The 27073-nt window shown below is 36.0% G+C and overlaps 1 protein-coding gene across 1 annotated transcript in view; it reads right to left on the reverse strand.

Annotated features, from left to right (window-relative positions):
* Positions 1 to 203: 203 nt before the first annotated feature.
* TXNRD2 (thioredoxin reductase 2) overlaps positions 204 to 27073 on the reverse strand; it is a 37219-nt gene continuing 10349 nt past the window's right edge. Inside the window, exons 9-17 of the mRNA XM_059827951.1 lie at positions 26626 to 26645; positions 26150 to 26241; positions 23408 to 23582; positions 14689 to 14825; positions 9239 to 9334; positions 8912 to 9004; positions 7581 to 7652; positions 5633 to 5730; positions 204 to 3325 (exon numbers count right to left, since the gene is read on the reverse strand). Of these exons, the coding sequence (XP_059683934.1) occupies positions 3202 to 3325; positions 5633 to 5730; positions 7581 to 7652; positions 8912 to 9004; positions 9239 to 9334; positions 14689 to 14825; positions 23408 to 23582; positions 26150 to 26241; positions 26626 to 26645 (907 nt within the window). The 3' untranslated portion in view covers positions 204 to 3201. The remainder of the gene's footprint in view (positions 3326 to 5632; positions 5731 to 7580; positions 7653 to 8911; positions 9005 to 9238; positions 9335 to 14688; positions 14826 to 23407; positions 23583 to 26149; positions 26242 to 26625; positions 26646 to 27073) is intronic.

The following is a 27073-nucleotide window of genomic DNA, read 5'->3' on the forward strand; positions in this document are numbered from 1 at the left end:
AGAGGTATAAACATTTCCTTATCAAAAAGGTCTGAGTCTACTTCTGCATTTCCTTAACACATACCTCAACCAAGAGAAACAGCATTAAGATCAAAAAAGAAATCTTTTGTAAGCAGAAGTCATATGTACAAAATTAAACAAATACAATCAAACATTTACTAGAAAAAAATTAATTCTTTATTAATTCATTAATTCACAACACAATAAATATTGGGATCATACATAAGAGGGACCCAGCAATACTCAGACTTATTTGCACCATGGTGTGGTTTGACAAACAAGCCCTCATCAGCTGGCATCCTGAGAAGAACCTGACTAAATTTTTTATTTTTTTTTTAGATTTTTCACATATAATGAGTAATTTGCAGCGTAAGTCAGTAATTTCAATTAATGTTAGTCAGGCTTTTAAAAACAATTCTTAAGGACCATCCCTGGTGAATCCTTCAGGAAAAAAAGCACAATCACAGTAGTTGTCATTATTCTGACATTAGGGTTATGTAGGTGTGAATGTATGTTTAATTTTACTTCAGGGGGCAACAACATTTTCCACTATATGAGGAACAGAACTAGGCTGCTGTTCAAGATACAGGATCATTTTTCATGCAGTCCACTTAGCAATTCTAAAACCAAGACAGTTCTATTACTTCTCAGAACGGTGACACGCCTTAGTTTCACACCCCATATACACTGAGGACACGTTTCCTTGAGATCTCTTGTTGTCCCAAATCATTATTTTGAACTTTATGATGAATAAAATTAACTGATCTTTCCATTGATTTGTCTGCAGGGCCAGACAACTCAGTCTGCTGGATGCATTGGTAGGACAGAGAAGAGAAGCAACTTTCACATGGCTAAACACCAATGTTTTTATTTATGGGTGCAAAAGGAACTCTAATAGGTAATCACTAGGAAAAAAAATCTTGCATGCATACACATTACAGTTTAGTCAGAGGTAGAATGTTTCTCACAGCAAAATCTCTGTAGACTGAGATACTCAGTATCTCAATGTTTTGAAATATTAAGTAAAACATTTTAAAAAACCCAATTTACTATGAACTTTTTTTTTGTAAACAGCTGGGAAAATCTAGTAGGGGTTTTTGGCAGTATCATACTCATAAGACCTTTATTAAAGGAAACAGCAACTTCTGAATGTGCGGGTATGCACACATTTATATACAGATAAAAAGTTTTCCTAAGTTCTTCTAAAGGCAGTTGCAATATTCAAGCAATGTTTCAACTACACCTCCACTCAAAGTATTTCTTTTCAACTACAAGCTTATAGATGACTTCATAGACGAAAAATAGCATCAGCAGATCTGATAGGGAATGCCACTTGCAGTCAAACTATATCACTCCTTTCTCTTTTACGGACCAGAAATACAGACCAAAAATCAGGAAACTTTGTAAAGAAAGCATTTCAGATTTCTTTTGTTGCTTAAATCAGAACAAATCTTTGATATGGAGTATTCTAGTATCAATGAGAGTGTGATAAATGCTATTACATCATATTTTAGAAGGAAGGTCTGATCACCTTTTGTCTAATAGATTCTCTGACAGGTACAATTCTCATGGTAAAAAAGATTTCACACTTGAAATAAACCAACCGTTTGCCTGTGTTGCATGCTGCAGCAGTAAAATAGTAGTCAAAGAAAAAATAGAAAAGATATACAAGATCATCAGACTGTTCTTCCAAACTGTGCAACAAGCAGAAGGACAGCTATGAAAATATCAAATTCCACACACAAAAACAGTGATAAAAATTAACTGCAAAGAGGATACATTTTGTTTCACCTCAAGCTGATCTCTCCTTTTCCTACATGCACTATTCTACTGTAAAGGCTGCAAGAAACTATGTGACTATGCATATCAAAATGTTGGCAACTGTAACTTGGATTGAGATTCAGTGCAGTTTGTTCTGTGTTTCCCTTTGTCTGGCTACCTATTTAACAGGGTTCTGCAAAAGAAGCTTCACTTTCAGATTTTTGTTTCTTTATTGCCACAAATTAGCCAGCATCTCCCCCTTCTGGATAACAGGAAAATAAGCAGAAATTTGCAACAGATTAATGCTTTCTTACTCTGGCCAATACTAAAAAAAAAAAGTTTGCAGATAATTTTTTTCTATTTTTGTTCTAAGCAGGACCATTTCTTTTCTAGATCACTGTTTAATATAGTTCCCTTCAGTAACATGTTTTATTGCCAGACCTAAACCCATGCAGATGTAGTATCCAGTTCATCAGTGAGAAAATCTTAAAAACAAACCAACAAAATATATCACTGTGTCAGCCAGATTTCCGCATTCTATAAAACAGAAAATGCTGCATGAGTTGGATTATTAGTGGTTTTGATTCTGCTTGTCAACGTTGCTTAATATATGGTGTTCAAGCAGTAATTTGTGAGATCTGTCAATTTAATTTGAACTGAACTGAATTAGAAATTTCAAGAGTAGGCAGAGAAGTCACCATAAAATTCAACTATTTCTTTAGCACCTCTGAGCTCATTCATTTTCAGCCATCACCATAACATTATGACCAGGCTGCCACTGATTAATCCATTGGCATTCATCCAGTACCAGCACAGCTTCAGTGCTAAGTGATTTTCTATTAAATTCCTGTACATATTACATTTTAAAGAAAAAACTCAAAGATGACTGCTTACCCATTGTAACACGCTCTGGGAACTTGTTTCTACTAGTGAGTACAGAGTCTCAGTGTTCAAGATTAGGATCAGTAATGAGCTATCCAAGTACTTAGGAGAAAGTATCATCACCAAAACTCTAAGGGAGGCCCTGTCTGATTCCTAATGTTCATACAGATGCTATGTGAGACACTGGTGTTGGCAGTCAGTCATGCCAACAGAGAAACTTAAATGACAACTGTTTAATTTGTAGATAGCCTGAGATGTCACTGGCTTCAGTTATATTTACACATATAGAACTGTGATTATTCCCTAGCTCCCAGCAAGAGAAGAGTTATAGGCACTTTGAAAGAGAGAGATTTGTTACAGCAGGACTGCATTGGTTTTAGAACAGTGATGGTGCAAGGACAATTTCTTTGTCTGGTAGTGAGAAAAAGCTATCTACACGGAGAATGAGAAAGATTCCTGGAACTCGAACCATTAAAGCTGTTTCAATTCTAAGTGCCCCTTTTCTTTACAAATATATTTTGTGCTTTTTTTCCTTCTTTCCAGGGATGGTGTTTAACCTCAGCAGCCTGTGACTGTTGCATCCAAGCCAGAACGCTTTGTAATGTGCAACTTGGTAATTTCCTCAGCACAGGTAGGATGAATGCCAGTTGTCTTCATTAGTTGAGGATACGTAGCACCACATCTACAAAAAAAAAAAAAAAAAAAAAAAAAAAAGAGAGAGAGAGAAAGACAGAAAGACAGACCCACAAAGTCAAACACTACAAACACTATTCACCTGAAGCAGCTAGAATGTCCTAAAACATCAAAGTAATTCTGCTCTTGTCCATTTTATCAGGTAGAGGAGTTGCATTTATTCTTCAAAAAAATGCTGTCTGTTATTTCTCAGGCACGTACACAACATCATTTAAATGCCCAGCTTCACAACACTGTTAGGTAGGGAAGAATTGTCATAAGAGTTGAGACAGAGAGAATTAAGCAATTACCCCAAGTCACAACTGAGCCTATGGCAAAAACATCTGACAAAACTGCAGTCTTCAGCTTTTCTTGTACATACATGTGTGTTTCACTAACTCTGACTTCAGATGGAAAAACACACACACACACACAGAGGAAGAAAATCTTAATTAGGACTGCTGGCAAGAATCTGCTGAAGGAAGTAATACCAGAATATTCTTCCATGATCTTAGAGAAAGTCTGGTGCTTACACTGAAATTATCAATGTTATAAGCAGGAGGAAAGGCTCTCATTTGAAAAAACCAGAACAAAACAAAACACCACCAAAAAACTCTTGAGCTAAACTCCCACTTGCTTAATTCCTTTACATGTCCAATAACATTCTTAGACTTGATGACTTTCCTTTGAGCTGCTATTGCTGGCAGGTCATGCTGTAAGAATAGCTGAAATGGCCCTAAATTTAAGAATTGTTTCAAGCTCTCTATGGAATAAGGTTCTCTCCCTTTACAAAATACAGGGAAGAGAGCCATAGATGTCTTCTGTTGTCCCCACCTACATCTGAATAAGCACCAACAAGCAAAAAAGCAGTGCTGAGCACAGATGTTACTGGAGTGCTAAGTAGGGAGGGAAGATGGAAAATCATCCTTTGGAGAGGCTGGAGTAAGACCTAGTATTTGACAAAGGAGAACAGCAGCTTTTACAGTGGATGTTCCACATTGAAAGCTCTGAATTTGTGAAATACAATAGAAACCAATACAAGAATCTGACCTGCTCAAAACCTCTTACTGTGGCTAAAAGTTTTAATTTCCCTCAGGCAAGGCAGAAAAGCACTCCAGTTTCATGTGCTTCCTTTTCCCTGGTTATTTTGGATAAAACTTCAAAACAATGACATCCTAAAAAATGTAGTTCTAGAATCTATACCACTGGCAATTAATGGACTACAAACACATGTTGAAAATGTGTACTGAGGGTACACTGCAATCAGTGATTTCCAAGATATTCCTCACATGATACTTGCGGTCCTGCCTTCTTAATCCTTTCTGCTTTTCATTTATGCTAGTCACTCACAACTGTAAGACTAAAACTGCAATAACATGGTGATGATATTTAGGAAAATGAACTAACACCACAACTGGGGGTAATTTCTTGTGTCCCAGCCTACTTTCTTCAAAGAGGAGTTAAAAACTATAATTTAGTAATGCAAATATACAAATCAACATTTCTGAAGATGTGAATCAGCAATTAGAAAGGAAATGAAAAAACACATAAGAAATAACTGTAGCACACAAGAAGCATAGCAGGAATTCTCCATGTAACCAGAGAGGACTCAGAATCATTCCTTACTCCTTCAAAGGGAGGACTTCTATATTAATATTTGAGCAAAATCTTAAACAAGATCAGATCACAAAAGCTTACCTACTTGGGTTAGTTTGTTACTGCAATTATCAGATAGCTCCAGACAAAAGTACCTCCCCTCTCCCATCATCCTACACAGGTTTCTTTCTTACCTTATCATATTATGGTTAGCTTATACCCCAGAAATATAAAAATTCACGCAAGTCCTTGCTAAGCATTTGAAGAGCAATGGCTGTGCACGTTTAAAGATGAGATTAAGAAAGGAAATGCTTGGCAGGTGTAAAGAAAGGTTTTTATGAAAAGCACAAATATACTTTTAAAGAAGTGACTTGCAAAACTATACAGTGATTTCCTATCCTGTGCATAGAATGCAAAAGAAGCTACACTCTGAGAAAACTAACATTAGCAAGTTAATGCGCAGTTTTATCTTTTGCTTTAACTATATCAAGCCAACAATATATTTTCCTCAGTTGTTCCTTAACTATATCCAGTACTACAGTAACTAAATCCAGTACATCTTAATGAAGAACTTCTAGTGAAAATATGTGCGATACTACATAAAAGTAACAAAAAGCATGGATTCTTTATAGTGTTGCCAAAACTAGGCAGCTATCTTTTATAATCTTACAATAACCTAAAAAGCAGGCTTTAGAAGCTAGAGACATTCTTTTGTACTTACTTGATTCCAAGAGCAAATCCTTGAATAACTTCGCCTGCATTTGGTCCAATGAAATGAAGGCCAAGTATTCGTTGCTCTCTCTCTCGTAAGCACACCATCTGAAAACAATACATTACATAGAGATCTTTTCTTAGAACATTTAAAGATAAGGCATGAAGTTGAATTAAATGAAACTGAAGTGCCTTGAGATCCTAGTTCAGCTGTTTATTCTCAGTGTGCCAAGAACTTATGCACTTGCTTAAGTCTTACTGACTTCAATAGGTCTTATGCTTGTCCTTAAGCACTTCCCTGAATCGAAGCTTTATTAGTGTATTTCTTTCAGACTTCAGGGAGCCACTGACAATGATAATTTGTGGTAAACTGAATACTTTGTTATTTGTCATTTGTATGAAATCCTCAAAATACTTTCTGTAGTCTAGTAACCAGGCTATTGTTATTTTGACACTGAATGGCCCCCTCAGCAATTCTCCAAGCCTGTACAGTTATTCTCAGCAGCTAATAAGCTGTATTTTCAAAGATGACCACTACCAATTATAGGATATTTTGTGCCTTTGTGACTCAGTCAGTAAACACAGCAGCATGTTTGGTGAGATACATTTACCATATCAGCCACATAACCTAAAAAGGAGTCAAGCCTTGGAAGCAGCCAAAGATGAAGGTGAGTTAATAAGCATCTGGGAGGGCCTGAGTCACTGCACACTTAGTTTTTATTAGAGAACTTAATGAAAACTTTTTAGTTCCTTTAAGGACACCATCTTTATAATTATGAAAAGAAAGTCAGTCTCTCTCTGTGTCCTCCCATCAAGCATTAAATCATCACTAACCTAATCGGTTATGCAATTCAGTAAAGGCTTAGATTTTTTTATTAGGAATGCCAGGAACAGCAGCAATCCTGATGTGGTACTTTAAATATTGAGGAGTTTTAAAGAAAAAACCCTCTTGCAATAGAGTTTGAAACTCTCAAGTTTAATGTTTGTTCATGTGTTTTGGGAGTTTAGTAAGGACTATATTCAATATCATTCAACAATTATTATACTACTACTACTTCACCCTCAAATATTTATGTTCATTGACATTATTTAAAGGGAATAGCTAAAAAGAAGTAGCATCACCTTAGTTGCACTGATACTTGGGACAGTTACGGCAAGCTACTAAGGCACTTACACAAATCAGATGTGACAAAATATAGTTAGAAAAACTGGTTGCAATTATTGGCAATGGATATTCCTTACATAACACAACAATAACAACATAATCATTTGTGATGGACCTACAGAAGTTACTACATTTATTCAAAAAAGATTGTTCCCTGATATTGAGGAGAAAAGAAAGAAAAAGAAAACTATGCTATATTGTACCAACACTACACCTTATCCAAGATGCTCTAATATGGGCAAGTGCATCAAAAAACTTTTCAACACTGAAGCAACTGGATTGCTCTCCTAGAGAAGACATATGTCAAGTCCAACACTTCAGTCTAAACCAGGAGGTTTTTGTTTTCATGAGTAAGACTGAACAGTTACTCTAGTTTTGTAAGCCTTATGCTCAATTTTTTTGAAGGTAGCATACTTTCCTCAAGAGATGGCAACTCAAATATTACATATAACTAGTTAAGAACTTTGCTGGGGGAAGCAGAGGTTAATCTCTATGGAATTTGGAATATTTCTTAGGACCTTAAGAGCAGTTCAAAGATAGTATCAAATCAGCAGAATGTCAGCTCTGAAGAATGCTACTATCTGTAAAGCAATTTCAAGATGCAATGGGATATGTAATGAATATTAAACATTTGAAGTAAACATTTGAAGTTACACTAGAGAAACAGGCTGTCACCAAGAAAATATCTCATCCATCTTGAGAGGTTTTTTTTGCCAAACAGTCCTCCTTAAAGCTGGCTGTACCATATCTCTTGTTTTAAGTTAAAAGCAAGATAAAAGCTCACAACACTCACTTTCATATAGCATCGAGTTGCATCTCTTTCAGCCACTGTAAACTCTAAAGGTTTGTAATATGCATGGTATACCTGGGTAGGGAAAACAATAACATTTTATGTTAGAAAGTACTATTATGTCAAAAACTGCTATTTAGTATTACAATGACTACTATTACTACATATTTATAATGTTGTAGAAAAAAAATTATTTATTTATAACCTGTTCATTATTTTAAAGAAAAATATAGAAAGCACAGTAAGAGCTTAACACAAACCTTTCTTAGGGAACCATTAGATTAAAAACAAAACTGAAAAAAACATCAATAATCAAGTTACTCAAACCACTGCCCCAAATTAAAAATTTTAGTTTTGTTCCTTTAAGCTTCTCCCAAAAGTTTAATACCTTGTTTACTGAAAATAATGAAATCCAAGAAGCTTTCCATATCTATAATAATGTACACCACAAGACAACCCAAACTGTAACTTTCACATTCTGAATAGTAAATGCTTGTTTTTTCATTAATGATTTTGCCTGGGGCTCCAAGCTAAATCCGTCAGCTGAACTTGCTCTCCAATACATGCATAACATCAGCATCTTATGACACACACACACATCGATTGTCTGCCTTAATCAGATGAGAACAATTGCTTTACAGTAATTTGTATAATTCTAGATGACACTAGCATCCAGAAACCCAGGTAAGAGTTCTGGGACAGATTTTTGAAGTATAAACTATGTTTCAGAATCATAAAAGACAAAACTAATAACTGACTGGACATGAAGTAAAGTATTGTGTTTTGTATTTCCATAGCTTACCAAGTCCTATGCTGACAGTCTTTTTGATGAGTGAATAAAAGTAACATAATATATCTTTTCAAGGGTGACTTGTTTGAATTTTGTCTTATTATATAGTGATTGTGAATTTCTTCATCACGAGTACCTTAATTTCATTTCTCATATCAGAGGGCTGGGTGTGAATATATGCCATAACAGATTTCTTCCTCAATATGCAATGCCCAGCCATATTATATCAAGACATTTTAGCCACAAAGACACTTAGCAGCTAGACTAAAGAACCCGACCAGCAATTCTGACAATTGAAAGGAACACAACCATTGTTTAATGATTCTGCACAATATAACTTACTAAGCTGTCACACCCTATCAATAAATTTAAGTCCACTAGGTAACCTGCTTTTAAGTACTGAGCTTTTCTGAAGACACCAACTACCTAACTGCAAACATAGTATTTTGGGGACCAAAAATTTTGCCTGATACAACAGTGAAAATTCTGTCTTTTCATAGTGCAATTCTGATACCAACTATAAGATTAAAAATTTTTTTCATACCTCAATATTATCTGATCCATAACATTGCACAGCCGCTTCTTCCGACAGTCCAACACAACCATATTCCAAGGGAGTGAAAACTGTAGTAGGTACCTGCTTGCGAGGAAACAGAAAGTGTTACTGTTGAACCATATGAAGCAGCTGGCCGGCAGATACAGGGGAGACACTTTTGCACTCTTGAGAAGTGTACCTCTGTCACACACATCTCCTTTGGCTACTGTCAAAGCTGGATTCCAGATGACACAATGCAATTCCTTTAAAAATTCTTAAGGAAAAAAAAAGCATAAGATTTGGGTTTTATTATTGAAAAAAGAAATAACAACTCACATTGTCATAGTCCATCAATTCTGAAGACTGGCCAAAAAGACGCTGAGCCAGCAGTTTTCCTGCAGCTATTGCTGTTGGTGTTAATTCAGGACGGCCCTAAGAAGACAGCACAAAGCTTTGTTTTAACTAAGAGAGAAGTAGCATCCAAGGATTTCTCCTGAGACAATGGTCAAAGGAAGGCCAAGTCTTTGGAATTCTGGCCTAGTAGCCAGGGCTCCAAATACAGAAGGGAGTAATAATTTCTGTCCAAGTCTGAGTTTAATATCTGTCTTAATGGGGGGGAACAAATGCCATGAATGTGTCAAAACCTTGTATCTTATCATGTCACCTCTTAAAAAGCAGAGGATATTCCCATGCTAACCATTCACTTTCCCCTTTCTTTCCATAGTAAGTCATCAAGAAATTTTTCAGATGGTCTTTTTAAAGCAGGAAAAGCCTAGTATAAAGCAACAGTGTTTTTATAACACCATACCTTTTTTAAAAAGTTGTCTGTCACATTTTTACAGAACACAGGCACAAAACTTAGCTATTTGGAGGCACTATTACTGACTTCCTATGTTGGTCCTGGATCGGACAAGTGGAACACTATTTTGCTAGCACTGCAACCTATAGGTTGAGTTGGTCCTACTGTCAGGCTCTGGTATTACAGAGGGACTTGAAAAGGATTGCTATTGGCAAATGCTAACTTCCTGCAAGTAAGAAATGGAATGATAGCAGGATATGACCAGGACAGGCTCCAGTTCAAGGCATGAATCCTGGCTACTTTTTATATCCTAACAGGACTATGCAGTGTGCCGGAACCCTAATTTTGAGTGCTGACGCAATACCACTTGAGCATCAGAACTCCAGTGCTAGTTTTAAGGAAGCTGGAAGTTTTTGCAAATTGAAGTAAGGCATTTTCAAAGGAATTTTTTGAAGTCCGTGGAAGAAAAGTCCATGTAAGTTAATAATATCTAACAAACTTCATAAATCTAGTAAAAAAAATTATTTAAGAGTTCATCCAAGACGTATCATCAAGATGCTTGTCTGAGATGAGGAAAGATGTCACAAATCTAGAAGGAATGATGTGGAGACGTAAGAAAGCTGTAACTGAAAAACACCTTTGTGGGACAACATGGAATGCTTTATAAAACATGTGAAGGTTTGATTCATACGAGTCCTATATAGATACAACATGTCATACTTCTGCAAAGCCCCACTTGGAGGTAGTCATCCAATAAACCCTCAAAACCAGTCTTCAGCAGAAAATAAAATAAGGATTCCCCGCCACACACATTCAAGTTTTTCAATCTTTTTTTCATTATCCTGAAGTTTTTTAGCACTTACTGAAATCCATTCCTCTTTCCCAGCTTATCTTTTCTGTATGTTGTTAGATAGATTCTGTACATGGTATTAGCTACCATTTACTTCAGTACACATACCATATAAATTATCTGCATATTAATGTGCATTTATGCTTTTATCTGTAATAATAACCACTTAAGTTAAAACTTCCATTGCAAAAAGCCAAACTGAAACAACATTATGTCTAACCTGATAACAGAAACTACAATTCTAATTGTTAATGAAGACTAACCTATTTTTCCCCATAGCTCGTGACAAATCACAAAACTGCAAGTCTATCCCTTTTTTCCTCCTAAGATCCATCAAGCTGTGGTTTTTCATATTGAGCATTTGACTTTCAAGTCTGTAAATGTCATTTACCAGATGAAATTTGCCATTTGTTTTTTCTTATACACATTTGCCTGAAACATGGCTGCCAATCATTTCTGTAGCAGGAAATACAGATGTTGTTTTGGCATTCCAGAAATGAATAGAAGATTGGAACAAGAGATAAAATTGTGAAAGCACTGCCTGCATTCCATAAACCCCAACTAATTACTAAAACATCCATGCAGATAAAGCCCAATTTCTCATAAACAATGACTTAAAGACCTTCCTTGGTAAATATTTGAAATGAACATTCACTTTGCAGTCATGTGTAGAACTACTCTGCTGATTATTATGGATACGAATTGTTCATAAGAATCCTCCAATGTATTATACGTTTAAACGAGATGGCTCCTAAGAGAGTTTAAAAAGCTTTGAAGTAATGTGTATTTGTTCTAACACAACTCTTTTTTGTCTTATTTCTATTCAAAGCAACATACTGTACATTCCACTTTCTCTACACATCTTTGTTATAACACCTTTTGAAGTATGACAGATGTATAGCAGCATGACCATATGATAAACCTCCTTCTGAGAGAACTTCTTTATAGTGTGTGCCATGCTTTTCAACAAGAATACTACTGGAGGAAGAATTTTAACACAGAGAGTTTATATCAGCACTGAAAAAAAATGCAAACTAAAATTCCACCTTGATCTTCCTCATCCTGATTACAGAAGATGAAAATGCCTAAATGCAATTTCACCTCTCAGTTGAAAACAGTATTTTGCCATAGCTTGAAAAACTTCTTTTGAGGGCAAACTGACTGACCTCTGGAAAGTTTTTTTTCCCCTTGTCTCCAAATGAACAGCTTGGATAACATTAGGATTCCATTTGCCATACAAGGGTGCAACAAGACACCCATGCACACATAGTTTCCCATTTGTGCCAGCTGGGTACGACTCCCAAATGAAAACAGTCATTCTGAGCGTATCAGGAAACTTGCCTTTCCCCTCTATCACTCCCCTTCCAGCCCGGGGAACTGAATTAAAACAACAAAAAAGTAGTTCTGCTATTTAGTAGCAATTTAGTGTCTATTCAGTGTGGCAGAGTAAAGGAGGGAGGAGGAGGGCTTGAGAACTAATTGCAAAGGTATGTGGAATAGCACTTCATGGTAGCAAAGAGACTCTGACAGGGAGAGAGCAGAGCAAAGAGAAATCCTGAGCAGGAACACTGGAGAAAAAAAATCTTATTCTTATAAGCAATATTAGGGATCATTGATGCTCATTCACAGGAAACATGATTTCCCTTCCTGTGCTCTTTTGGTAGGTCTCACCCAGAAAGTATCACACACCAAGCTCTACAGCTTTGTGGTTCTTAGCAGGATGCACTTGATTCTTCTGTGTGTATTCTTTGAGATGTGCACCAACACAGAACTTTCTTTCACTGTTGGTTCCCATGCCAATGAAATTTATTATCTAAATTAATTCTGCTTTAAAAAAGGACAAAATTAATTTAAGTATTCAAATAAAATAAACTTTATTGCTTAGCAAGTGGAATTACATGGCTCACATTGTACTGGAGTTGGATAAGATAATGGCAATAGTTCCTTCTATCTTTAAACTCTATAAATGCGTGAGTACTATACTGTGATTTCTTTAATTCCCTATATTGAGCCCATATGCAGATAAAAGCTTAAGAGAATATTTCTACAGAGCACTGATTTAACTTTTCAATTTTTCCCCAATTGTACACTGGACACGGTATAAAACTGTTTTTAACACTTACATTGAGAAGTGCCTGTTCAAAACTCAAGTTCAAAAATCTCCACTAATAAGGACAAAAGCAGGAAAGGGAAATCCAAGTTTTAACAACAAAATGAAAATGACAAATAAATGAAGACCTGATTTTTTAGATCCAGAGTAGGAAAGAGGAGAGCATCCTGCCTCCAACTTTATATTTCTTACTTAACTAAATCCTCAAAGGGCAGAAGACAAAAAGCACCCAAAAGGAAATTACTTGCCCAAAATAACACTGCAGATTGGCAGCAAAATGAGCAACAGAATCTAAGGCCGTGCCAGCATTGCGTCTAACAACTGCTTCTTGGATGAAATTAAAAAGAAAAGTTTGGAAAGCAGGAGGCCCAACCAAGGCATATATGAGGGAATAGCAGGTGTAGGAGGTCATTGTGAGCAGAAAGAGGACTTCAGGAAACATCCCAAAGCAAGAAGTGACAAGTACAGAGGGAACCTGTATGTGAAGTGAGAAGAAAGGAGAGGAACTGTACATAATCCCAAAGCTCCAAGTGACTGGACAGGACAGAGAAGCTGTGGAAAGTAAGAAAAAAAAAAAAAAAAAAAGGAGAAATAGCTGAGCAGGAAAGAGTTTTAACACGGTTTAAAAGGAAATGGCAAGTCATTCACATGAAGATGGAGACAGACAGGAAGAAACACATGTCTACACAGAGGGGAAGAGGTCAGGAATGGTCAGCAGATTTATGAGATTTAAGTGTCTCTGGCAGGTCCAGCGTCCAGTCAGAGATTTGCACTGCAGGCTTATTCCCAAGACATTATGTAACCTGTTACATCTCTTAAAAAACTCAGAGCACCTGTAGGGTTTATAAATTTGAGAGACCTTTAAAAGATTTTAAACATGGCAGAATGAGAAATATATTAAAGGTTTCTCAAATTATACTGTAGATGGTGTTTGGATATTGCTACAGTATTTAGATTTACCAGACTTTTAAAACAGATACCTTCACTTTATCAAAACCAATCTTGATAGGAAGGCATGTGCTCAATTCCATTAAGCTCAACAACAGCTGAGAGAATTCTATATCTTGCAATGCCCAGCCTCTATATTCTGCATATTACCCAAGTTCTTCAGGAACAGCAGGTAGCTGATGAAAACATCCTCCTGTAACTGTACAATTCAGAATCCAGATAAGCATTATGTTTTACAAAGACAACATATTTGAAGATACCCAACTTACAGTAGATACTTCGAGTTCTTCTGTAAACTGAAAATTGAGGGACTGAAAGCATTTGAGTGCACTTTGATCAAGACAAGATATTCTTGTCATAGATAACTGTAGATTATCAATAGCACTAGATTAAGGCCACAGAATTCCGGTTTTGCATCTGTAATAAGTAAACTATTTTGCTTAAGTTATAATGTCCCCTCCTTCAAAAAACAAACAAACAAAAAACCACCTTATATTTACTTGGCATAATCATTCAAAAATCATGAACAGAAGTCAAATGCATTTAGTATTTTCAACAATGACTTTTTCGTATTCTAGAGGAAGATACTTTTGTCAGAAGCATTTTGTGTTGGGGAGCAGAAATGCTGTCTTGTGACTAATCTCAATTAAACCCCAAAATACTAGAAATGTAATTATAGAACTTGTCACGGTCATTCCCAGAAAGTGTATTCAACTCCAGAAGGTAAGAACTGCTTTCACTCAGCATTCACAGGCAACATGAAGTCATATGTCTGAAGTGATAAAAACATTATTAGAAAAGATAATTGAAGTGATAAAGACATTATTATTAACCTCTGACCAATGATGCATTCCCTGATAAACATCAGTAATAATCGCTAATGCTGAGATACTTCACAAGATCCATGTGAAGGAAATTACTGACCCAGGTGGCTGGCATAAACACTACAGCTCTGCAAAATGAAAAACAGCAAAACACTAAGATATATGCTAGAGCATGACGACATCTGGGGACTAGTTATTAGTCAGGAACAAAGTTGGCTTCCTGTTATTGTAAAATAGTTTATATAGACTCAGTACCTCTGTTATGTCTCCAACTGCATAAATGTGAGGAACAGAAGTAGTTTCATTGGCATCAACAATGATCTTTCCAGTTTCAGAATTAGTTTTCACTCCAACTGTCTCCAAATTGAGAGTTTCAGTGTCAGGGGCTCGGCCTTAAGGAAAAAAAAAAAGAAATTAAAATAAAAACTATTGGAAAACTTTAGCAGTGTTAATCTAAAAAGCTGGCACCCTCCACCGTGGGTTTCCAAGAACTTTGTGCTATCTTATAGTCCAAGTAAAAACACGACAAAACTTATCTCATACTGAGAAAGCTGTAAGGGTGGAAAGTATGGATATTAATTTCTTTGTGACAGGAGCTCTATTACTATTGCCTTTGCTCAGACTATTTCAGAGAAAGTTATCCTTTAAAAATGTGCAGGACAACATCCACTGCAAAAAGTGCAAAAAACAAATGGTTTAATATTTATTGCACATTCTAACTTCAGTTTCCTAATGTAGCGTGAATATACATATAATAACTAAGCAACTGCTACACTAAAAATTTCCAATAAACACTAAACTGAATGGCACTCAATACTAACAACCAGCCTGCTGTGCACACTTGTGGATAAAAATTATTAATAATGCTGTTCAATGTTAAACATTCCTGAAGTCCTCTTTTCTTGTTATCTGATACACTGATTTTAAAGCTTTTTTAGTTCCCTTAGCTTGGATGAAAAAGTTTACCAACTTTGCTCTCAAGTCCTTAATGCCAAGTTATTTAGCTCAAACCCTGTATTTGAGCTATTTCTGTAGAGTTTAGAAACAATATTCCTAGAGTTCAGAAACACTTTTAAATGTATTTAAAACCAAATGAGGCAAATTCTACCAAGCCTACATTTTATTACAGCTTCCTCTTCCAACTATTTTAAATTCTCTCATCTTTAAAAAATATTTTTGTAGTGTTTTCTGCACAGCTACCATTTAGACCACCTAAGTCTTGATAACATTACACTGAGCTTTTTACAGAGTATCTAACAAAGCAATTCCTGACCTAGAAATTGGAATCTTAAATCCTATCCAATTTTTCAAATGTATTTGAAGGTTAAATAGTGGAATTATCAGGTACTCCCAAAATTTGTAGAGACACATAGGATCACATAGAAAAGATTACCTGAACATATCCAAATGAAGGAAATTTTATAACATTGTATCCATTTTTACAGGCTATAAATGAATATGGATATATCTACATCTACATATATAGGTCATGATTTTGTGTTTGATGTTAATGCAGAGCTATAGCAAAGCAAAACAAAAAGGGAAATGTGTTTTTATTATAAAAACAAGTCTTTGATGTTAATGTAGGAAATTATTAAACAAAAGGAAAACCTGGCTTGTCAATACAGACCTAATTATATGTAAACATATGATTCACTGCTTTATACATCTGACATATAGCCAGGCCCCCCAAACAATGTCACATCTGAATGCCTCTGTAAAGACTTCTGTGTATTAATTTCATCTGGTGAAACCAACACTTCCTCTGGGAGTACTGACTGAAGCTGTCGGCACTTGGCTATCTGTCTGTCTTCCCTTCTGTTGTCCCCATGGGATGCTGATCTGCTGTTCCTTCTCTGCCCCCTGCTCCCCAGTCCTGATGCTATCAGGCAACAAAAATAATAAACCTCCAGGACCTTATCTTGGCTCGGATGTGAAACAACTTCCTACTGTTGTATTTCTTTGTGTATTGAGAGTAAAGCCTGGATATTCTGCAAATGGACAACTAATGGGGTTTTCTAGTTTCCCCTTTTTCCTGCCAGGCAGAGCCAAAAGAAAGCTTAGCACGCAATGGCAGACACTGGAAGAGGAAAAAAAGAAAAACTGTCAATAGAGTCATTTAAAGACCTGTGACAACAACAGCTGAGTTTATCAAATCTGCAGGATAACACTTAACCTTTCGATTCCAGTCTATTTTAACATGCGTACGGCTTGGTATTAATAGCTAAGAGTTACAAAAAATGTGTTGCTACTCACAGTGAAATTTCTCTCTTAACTTTACTGCCTAAATATTATTTCTGAAAGCAAAACCAAAACTTTAAAAAACTGAACTGAAGCTTTATTGGCGTTTAGCCCCATGCTGGCTCCCCTCCATAAGCCAGAATTACACTTACTGATCTTGCTTCACCTCAAATTCAGTAGCTTAGACTCATGACTATCCAATGTGTCTTGGTAAGTTTTAATGTGAAATTCAGGAAATTCTGATATTTCCCAACATTCACTTACTTTTATTATAGAATCAGTTCTCACCATTTCTCAGGAGTATCAGATCAGAAGGACATGTTTCATACCCATAACTCATAAGTTTTTTACATTTACAGCTTCAAGAAAGCATGTGTTTACAGCTTATTTCTAAGATCCAGAGAGCAATACAAAACTATACCAAATCCTACCAGGCACACAACACAGATATGCCCCCCCCTCCTAAGGCCAGTACCTGTGCTTTTAGTTTGAAGATGTCCACTGCCCTGGAACCACCACAGAACAAGGAGTCGATGATTGTGTAAGACACAAGACTAGATTTAGCTTTTATTTGAAACAGCAAGATATTATGTCAGACATCTAGAAGAAAGGTGCCAATTCAAATCTGACCCTTAAAAAGGTTACCTGCCTCCCGCGCTTTTAATACCACATCATAATCTCATCTTTAATAGACCCATACAATAACCACATAGCTGTGAAAACCAGGCAGATCCCTGCTTTCAGGGCCTGCTCACATTCACTTTTAACTTTAAAAGAAAAAAGAGCTTTTTGATCTGTTTTTGTAAAATCTAATAACATGGCTTCCTAAGGGGGCTGCCAGCCAGCTTAGCTACAGAGAGTGACAAGAGACTGGTTAAAGCATCCATCTCAGATACGTGCTAGGCTGGTTATATTGTGATGTGGCGTTTCTGTCCCATCATCTGCTGAAGGGCTCTGGTAATCATGCTTGTGCACAAAATAAGGTGAAGGCAATATCAGGCAGCTGTGACCTTTAGGTGCAGCACCTTCAACAGCGGAGACTGAAGCAGCTAAACTGAGAAGAAACCACAGGAATAGGCATAATCAAGTAAGTAGCAGCAGTAAATGAGTGATAGCGTACTCTTGCATGCAGTAAGATTTCCCAGGGTGATAAAGGTGCAGCTGACAGCAGAATTTTATAATGGTGGTTCTGCAGTTTCATAATCACAGGATCTGGAATGTCTGTTTGAAAAATCCAAACTAGAGCCAACCAAGCTTTTTATTATCAGGCATGATACTGCAGTGTATCACTGTGGCCACTGTGAGGATACTGCAGGGTGACAGGATGGTTCTTCTGGCATAAAACTTAAGCCCAATAGTCTTCTCCACTTCTTCTCTATACATTGGCATTTTGACACATCACTTCATAACTTTACCCAATCCAACCTCAGTTTGACCTTAATCAAAATCTCATCTGTGTTCCCAGTCTTGGTACTCTCCCTCATCTTGTTCTGGGTGCCTGACACACTCCCCAAATTAGTTTCAAGACCACTACCATTTCCTCCTTAAAATCCCTCCTCAAAACCACAAGGTGTTCACTAGAACACAACCAGCTGATAATGACTAATAAAGACCAATTCAGTGTAACTAATGTTCAGATTACAAGAGAATATTGACTACAGTAAGATTAACTAAGGTAAAAAAAAATTCAGAACCCTTACCACACTGATAGCAGCATGCACCAATTTTACAAGGATGTTTTTGAACATTTCATTCATTACTCAAACTTTCAGCATGCCTGCCACAATTTGAAAAAAACCTGACCCTTAGTCAGTGGTAGGGCAGTAACTGGTTCTTTGCCAAGTCTACTAAGCTGTACTATCTCTTGTAGCATTGACTAGTAACACTTATTACACAGAGAAGTCATCTCCGCAGAAAGCTTGTGGCAGCCATGGTGCAATCAGTAAACACCTGGCCGTCACCATCCACCGTACATCTGAAGTTACTTGCATCAGGAGACATGCGGCTTTGGTCCTATCCAAACAACAACAAATGAAAACCTTACAGCATGGGACTTCTAACAATTCTGTTTGTTTTGTTCTCAAGGCCCTGTACAAGGTAAAGTGGTCTGCAAACATTTTCTGAGAAGAAAGCTATAGTTCACCTTTACATTAATTCTCCCACACTAAGCTTGCTTTAACCAAAGGTTTTCTACACCCTGAAAGGATGGCTCTGCAGTCTCAAAAACCAGCACCCAATCACCATTCCCAAGTGAGGTCATTGGCTTCAATCTCCTAGACACTTACGGGTGAACAGAACCTGTATTCTGCAGAAAATGTCACAGTAATAATACTGGTTTAATGAAATTACTTCGGAGCATTTTCCACCTTTTTTAAATTTATTTATACCACCATTCAGGTAAAGGCTAGACATCACCTACCAACTCAAATAGCACCTTATAGTTCTGAATCTAAAATGTTCTCTCACATGCAGATCAGAGACATAGCCTAGCATCTAACTTTTCCTCAACGTGAAGAAGTGATTTTTGTAGTTAGAAGCTGGTAAAATAAGTAGCATAAAATAAGAGTTACACTCAAAGTTTATGGATGGGTTAAACAAAAGAAGGAAGAAGTACCATCCAGCCCTCTTTCAATGCAAACATATTACTAGCACAATAAAAATGGCCCTGTTGAATAAAGTCTGACTGAATGTCATTGAAACTAGATATTGGGAAAAAACCTAAAAGCACTGGCTGATGTAATGGGAATGGCAATTTTCATTAGGACTGCAGAAACCACATCTTACCAAGACACTAATTAATTAAAATTAATGAGAAAGAGACACGGGAATTTCAGAACAAAGACCCAGAGCCTCAGCAAACCACATCACATTAGCACTAACAGTTGTCTGAGATCAACGAAGGTGCATTATTTTTCACTGAATAGTTCAAAGGTTAAAAACTGGATGGCAAGATTTTGTTTGCAAAGACGAATCTAAAGCCCATCCCCTTTTCTATAGGGGCTGGTTGAGATACGCTCACAGAAGATCACAGCAATATTTTACCATCTGGGACTTTTCAAAGAAAATCTCCAAACAAAATTTCTGTTTTCTTAGTTAATCCAAACTGCTTTGGTTGTAAGACTTGAAGAAAACTACTATAAAAAAAAAATGTTGTGTACTTAACCCTTTCTTGATATTGAACAGCAAGGATCTTATTTTACGGCACTACAAAATAATTCTCCCAAGCATCCACTCTGACACAAAGGACAATATGCTTGATAGCACATGATGTGCAACACCCAATACCTGTTCAGCTTTCCATTGAGCTAAAGATATAATTCCATTTTATAGCAAAGATGATATTATTTGAAAGACACAGTGGCTTTCCTCTAATCTTATGAGTGCAAAGGAACTTGAGAATGGTTCTTCCACTGCTCTCATCAGGGAGAAAACTCTTTTTGTAAAGCTAAACTTAAAATCTGTTGCTGGTCATCGCTCTTCCTGTTAACAATTTACTAGCACACTACCTCGCTTTCTCTGTCAAACTAATTCTAGGATATTTTGTAAACACCTGCTTTGTTTAATCATCAATTCAGTGTTGCTCCGCTACACAGTAAGACCCCATTAGATATGTAGTAACTCAGTATCTTTTCTAAGGACTTTGTGAATAATCAAATTTCAGTTACAGCAGTGACCTTTTGCCATCTATTGCAAATTCAAATGGAAATACTACTCGCCAATTCCTTTTATGTATTAGCTGTGTTGCAACTGCAGCATTCAATCCACAGGTTTCAGTCCTCCAATAGCTGAAACAAACCCACTCTACAAAGCCTGATCTCCTGCAACTTTGCCCTGCAGCTCAGCAGTTGCATCTGTTTATAAAGGTGTCAATCCCTACCCTTTTCTTTGGATGAAGACCCTATGTTCAATCTGTACATGCACACACTTACCATTGCTTTGTAGCTCAGGTATATTAGGCACCTAACATATTTTTTGTGTGTCTTTAAGGGCAGGGGGAATACTATATAATATTAAAAGTTTATGGGTTCCATATTGAATGGAAAAAAAAAAATGTCAGAAGCTTATAATTTCAGGAGAATTCTCACAGAAGCAGAAGACAGACCACTAGTAGAAGACAGAAGGACATTACAGGACTAGAGAGGCAGAATCAAATAAAGGTCAAGTAAGAGCTGTTTCACTGATCTGGAATATAACAGCATAGGTAACACATGCTCATAACAGTTACCTACAATAGCTTTGGATTGAAACCTTTAAATTACACTAAAAGGTATCAAAATGAGATTTTTTTTTTTTTTGCCTCAAATATTTTGACTGGTTCAAAAAAGCTGCTAGAAAAGCAAAGAGCATTGTGCCTGCTTTTATTGACTTACCCATACAAGCAGAAAATTACACATTCCAAAAGATAAACAAAGCTCTTCATAGAAACACAACGTAAAATTTTTTTCAAAGGGCCTACATTAAGCGCTAATACTGTATCTTACCAAACTCAAACTATGTCCCACTCTCAGTAAATATTTTTAATATTATTCATAAAATCCTACTAAAATTCCACGATGTGCTTACAAAAATATAAGGAAATTTCTACTACAATTCAGGCTACAATTAGTTAATAATAGTGGCTGCTTTTAACTAACTCTACAAGCTGACTTTCTTCAATCAGTATTGTAACTGGCACATCTGCAGACAGGAAATCCTCAACACTACCAAGCTTCCCAGCCTATTATCTGAGACACCTGGTGTGGGTGTGTTGATACAGAGCAAAACAATGAATCATACCGACTGCACATCAATTAACCAGCTTTAACTGTTAATGTGTTTAATCCTTAAGGGTGGAGTGCCAATTTGAACACTAAAAAAAAAGTCAACACAAAAAACCCAAACCCTCAAACTGTTCATTTTGCAGTTTCTAAATATGGATTGAAACTCAAATCTATGACAAAGATTATAATACATGTAGTTCCTCTCTATCAAAACAATGAGTGGAGTCACATTACTACTGAGTTGCAATAGTATATCATGCAACCTTATTCCATGATAATTAATACTAAACCAAGATTTTTTTTTCTAATTATTTCAATTTAATAGCTCTTTTTTCCATGTGTGCCAAAAGTAAACAAATTGACCTGACATTTCACAGGTGTAACTCCACCTCAGTGTACTTTTACCAGAAAACTTGAGAAAAGTCAAATACAGCATTTAGAAACCCACTTTTTGGAAACATTTTCATCTCACCTCATGAATATTATTCTACAGTTTTCAGGATTGTCACATCTCCAGATAGCATGACCTTTTTTGCCCTTGGCAAGCACTAATGTCTTTGGTTGGTTCTGGTGAGCATAATCCATTATTATAGGCTGTTTCCACAATTTATAGAAGCCCATTGCACTTCTGAGAGAATAGTAATCACAGTAAGTGAAATAAAACGTTTTGTCACAACACACAACCTGCTCTCTGGGGTATCAGGAAAATATAAAGCTGACTTAACCAGGGGAAAGGAACAACAGGACAACAGATTTAGTCCACTGGGCAAAATACAAAATGCTGTAAATGTTCCTGTTTCCTGTAATGGATCTATTCTATGAATACAAGAATTTAACTTTATCTGTTATCAACAAATGAAAGAGTAATGCTTCCCCACTACTCTAAAACAGTAGTGTCAGATAACAAGAACAGCACCAAATCAGATTTATTGGGCAGTAAGTTTAAGCCTATTTACTTCATTCACCAGATACCATCTGCTTGCCAAATACACTGCTACCTTTAGCCACCCATTATTTATCTAGAATTTTAGATATCCACAAAGCTTTATGAGCACAGCAGACAAGAGGTGTCTTATTCTGGAGGGCTTGCAGTCCATCTGAACCAATATAGCAACTGAGGGCCAACTCAAAACAGTAACAAATGAGCGGCTTGGGGAGGCAATGCAGAAAGAGTATTTTTGTTCCTGTGGGCTGGACCCTTGTATCATACATCACTTAATGTGTTAATCCTTACGAGAAGTAGCATTTGACTCAAAGGAGGCAAAAAACAGATTTAATTCCCATTTCTGGTGATTATGCTTATAGCTATTTGTCAAAAAATTCTTTTAAACTGATTTACTCTGAATTAGGCATCATATGTCATTTCCAAGGAGTCTGAGATACGTGGAAGTTTCTAAATAGATTTCTGTTTAGTTTCTAAACAGATTTCGAAAAGCTCTAAAATTCCAAGGTTCCCTGCAATGAGCTCAGATTTTTAGGGACAATTATTTCTTTCTCTGAATTGGATGATGGCTGCAGTAACAAACTTAAGCAGCACAGTTTAGAAAAATTCCGAGAAGAAATGGTAGCCTCTTGAACAGGATAAATAGGAACTTGCAGTGAATAGCTTCATGAATAAGTCAAGAGTACGGACTTAGAGAACTCTACCTGCACCACAGAGGTTGCTGGAATTCATGCTCTCACGCTCTAGTAAATGTGAGGAAGACTAAATGGTCTCCCATTTATTGCAGCTCACGCAAAAGTAGTTACCACAGATTTCTTCCATTCACTGTAACTTTCATGTGGTTTTAGACTGTAAGTGAACAAGTCAGGCATGCAAGAAAAGAATTAAATAACTATCAATGTTTAGGTGACTAAATATTTAATATAAAAAAAAAAAGGAGGACACTGTTTGGCCCCTTACAATATGATGAGAGGACTTCATTTTCAGAAAGGAAAGCAATGCAAATAAATGTTAAGATAATCAAATTTACCTATTGCCCACATCACTGTGTCAAAGAAATCTGTTTCTTCTGTGCCCAGGTCAGTATTTTTCCAGGTGACTTGCAATCTGTTGCTCTCCAATTTTTCAACTTTGGTTGGGAAACATCTCTTTAAAAATTTTGTGCCGTAAGATTCCATGTGCTCAGTTACTAAAGATGCCATTTGCTGTTGAGTAGGGGAAAAAAAACCACATTTATTCTTAGATATATCACCTTTTTAATGTAAAACCCTTCTTCAGCTGTCTTCATGAGAATCCAGTAGATACACTGCATTTCGAACATTCTTTGTCACTTAGTTACTATGCATTGTCAACACATGATAATTTATTGAGCTACTGTGACCTGCAACTCCATTCCAAGAGGCATCTGCATCTCAACATTCAAATTATTTTCAAAAAAAGTAAAACAGTATATGAATAAAATGGTTGCTTTTAAATCATTTGATGCTTATAGAAAAATAGCATCTAAAGCATATTCAATTTAACATTACAATAATTACCATTTTCTGGTAGCTTGATGAGAATTAAATACTTTCATAAAGTTAAGGAAGAAAAATATTTCCCTTTGCCATGACACCTGTAATTTCTCTGTGATGACTATGAATCACTAAGGTTTCCTGGAAAGTTCTACTACAAAAAGGAAATAATGCTTTTGTCCTAAGAACCTCTTTGAAATAATGCCACACCACAGTCAAGTCGTGAAGTGTTACATGGACAGGTTTATCCAAAGATGTCATTGCTCTTGACTGCAGTAATTCTGGTTGCACTTTGTCAAAGAATACATTTATTACTTAAAGAATATTATCAGAAAAGCACTCACACAGAAAAACTACATCCAAGTTCTTGGCTTACAAAACTTTATTTTCTAAGTTGATATCAACTAATATGAAGGCAACAGCAGGGTTCTATCTCTTCAGAAACATGATAACTCACTAACCAGTTTCCATCAGACTCAATGCGGCTACAGACTGAACATAATTATTTATCTCTATTAATACTTTCTTAATTTTGCAATGTCCATTGTGATCTTCCTGCCTACAAAGGATCAAGTTCTCAGAGAAAGCCCTACTGTAAGTGTTTTATGAAGTGCCACACACACACTCTTAACACTACTCTCTGCTTTCTCAGATCTCATGCTGTTACAGGTGTAGGGTTCTTCAATGATGAGTGCAAATCCCAAGACACATTCTTATACAATGTTTTGCAATCTCTTGTACACATACCACTAGTTTTAAGGAAGCCACTTCAAAGTGGGAGTGGCTGGCATGCAACCAGGAGCTGTCACTACCTGCAGTGGTACTTGTCACTGCTGCTTCTAACAGCAATACTCCCTCCTCAAAAACTGTGCTGTTACACATGAAAATAATTTTCCTACACACTGTGTGTGTGCAAAGAAGTTCTTAAAAACAAGTCTATAGTTCTATCACTCTTCCATCAACTTTCGCCTGTAAATGTTTTGCACTATTGCAATTAAGCATTAAAAAAAAAAAAATCCTAATTCATGATACCAGGAATAATTAAGTTAACGTGCATTCATTCCCATTCTGAAGACACCATTTTCAAGGGATTAACACAACACAGCCTTCATTCTTAAGGCTTGCATTTTCCGAAGTTATTTGCGTGAGAAAAAATTTGTTGGAAGCTTCAAAGAAAAAGTTCCCTGCATGTGTGAGTGAAAACCCAAAACTCTCTCACTGTTCTACGAACACTACCGAAACTTCTCCTTCAAAGTAGTGTTAGCATCAAATCTTGCAGGGACAGAAGATTCATAATCACTTTTAACATACTCTCCCTACAGATCTAGAGACCAAAAGGACTACCAGGCCATCAAAGAGATCATCTAATCTGTAGAAAAGAGGCTATAAACTCAAATCCAAGTAACAGCTTTACTGGATCCAGTAACTTGTCTTTAGTCTAAACATGCTATACTACCTTCTATTGCTTCTTTAAGCAGTTATACTTTTTACACAAATCCAATATAAAACCTTTTTTTTTGTTATTGTTGTGGTCTTTTCTCATTGTTATTTCTAATTGCTTTTGTTCTCTTTATACAGAAATGGTTTTCTGGCCAAAACTGTTTTCTGTTTTGTCAGCACAATCACGACCACTTATACTTTTAAATAAAACTCCTCAAAATCTTTCCAATTTTGAAACACAGTTTTTTCTCTTTAAATTTCCCTGCCTGAAAGTTTCTGCTTTTAATTTTCTCCTACTCAGGGTTGATAGTTCCACTGAAATTACTGTATTTTTTTTTACCTAGTTATAACTGCCACTGTTTTGAAAGTTGAAATTTCCAATTCCTATGTCATTACAAACTTTCAGCTTAGTGATTTATTTATATTCATCATAATGAACTCCACATCGAACTACTTCATGTTAAGTCCCATAATTTATTGTAAAAATTATTATCTGTAACTCCTAGAAATTCAGGATTATTTTAAAGAGATTGTCTAGCGTTTTTAGCAGTGGCATAAATCCCTCCCCTGCTTCCCAACCTTTTCAATCTTGTTTTCAATTAAGCAGAAGGAAAAAAAAAAATTACTTTTCTGAGTACAGTATCAAGAGATATGACAGAAGAACAAGAGCTAATATTTATTTAGTTTCTCTTCAGAAAGCACGTACTAGGAATTGTTTGGAGAAGCCAATAACACTTTTTATTTAGGAAACAAAAATAATCAAATACACTTTTTAATATATTTAATATATAAGGAGATGTAAGATATTCCATACTCACCTGATCAAACCCACGAAGTGGGATACTTCTCATCATGACTGTAGTGTCCAATCCAATGCCTGTTAGAAAACCAGCACACTCAAGTGAAACATCTAGTGAAGCATCAGTTAAGTTAAATATAAAAAATAATTTCATACAAATCCAGTATGAAAGGGTAGTATACTCAGTGGGCTTTTTACCTAGAGATATCAAGTTCTCCTCACACAGACAACATCTTTAGCTTGCTTTTGCTGCATAGAATAAAACCTCAAAGCCTTAGAATATTTTCCTCATAGATAAGATTGTTTTTAAGATCCTGAGGATTTATCCTCAGCTGACCTTAATTCCCATGATGCTACTGCATAGAAAAGTATTACTATTCTATTACCAACTCAACTACAGAGCATCAGCAAAGGAATTCTTAAAATTGAGCTTTCACAGGAAAGACAGCTATGCTGCTTATAATCATAAATCATCACAGCTTTTTCAAAGGATACAGCTGGCTCCAACAACCAACCTGTTACATAAAAAGAAAAAAAGAATAAAGCAGTAGAAAGAGCTTGTGCATATTTCTACACAACCAAAAAGTTATTTCTGAAGTATGTAGTTACAAAATTACAGGTTTGAGGGGTGGATCTGATGTTGTTTGATGGGAAGAAAGAGTGTGGCTTGTCAACTCCAACAAAGACAACACCATAACATGTGGGTTTATGTTATTAATAAATAATAATAATATTATTAATAACATTAAGATATAATAATATTATAATGTACTATATATTATATATTATATATAATATATAATAATAATATTAATAAATAATAAGAATAAAAAAAGAACAGGCTTCTAAGACATAAGGAATTGGTTTTGTATTATAAAGAGACATTTAAACACATGCTCTGAAAGACAAAGTGAAGAAAGCCATGAAAAACTCAGAGAAACTA

This window comes from Gavia stellata, chromosome 21 (assembly GCF_030936135.1).
Source record: "Gavia stellata isolate bGavSte3 chromosome 21, bGavSte3.hap2, whole genome shotgun sequence".
NCBI lineage: Eukaryota > Metazoa > Chordata > Aves > Gaviiformes > Gaviidae > Gavia > Gavia stellata.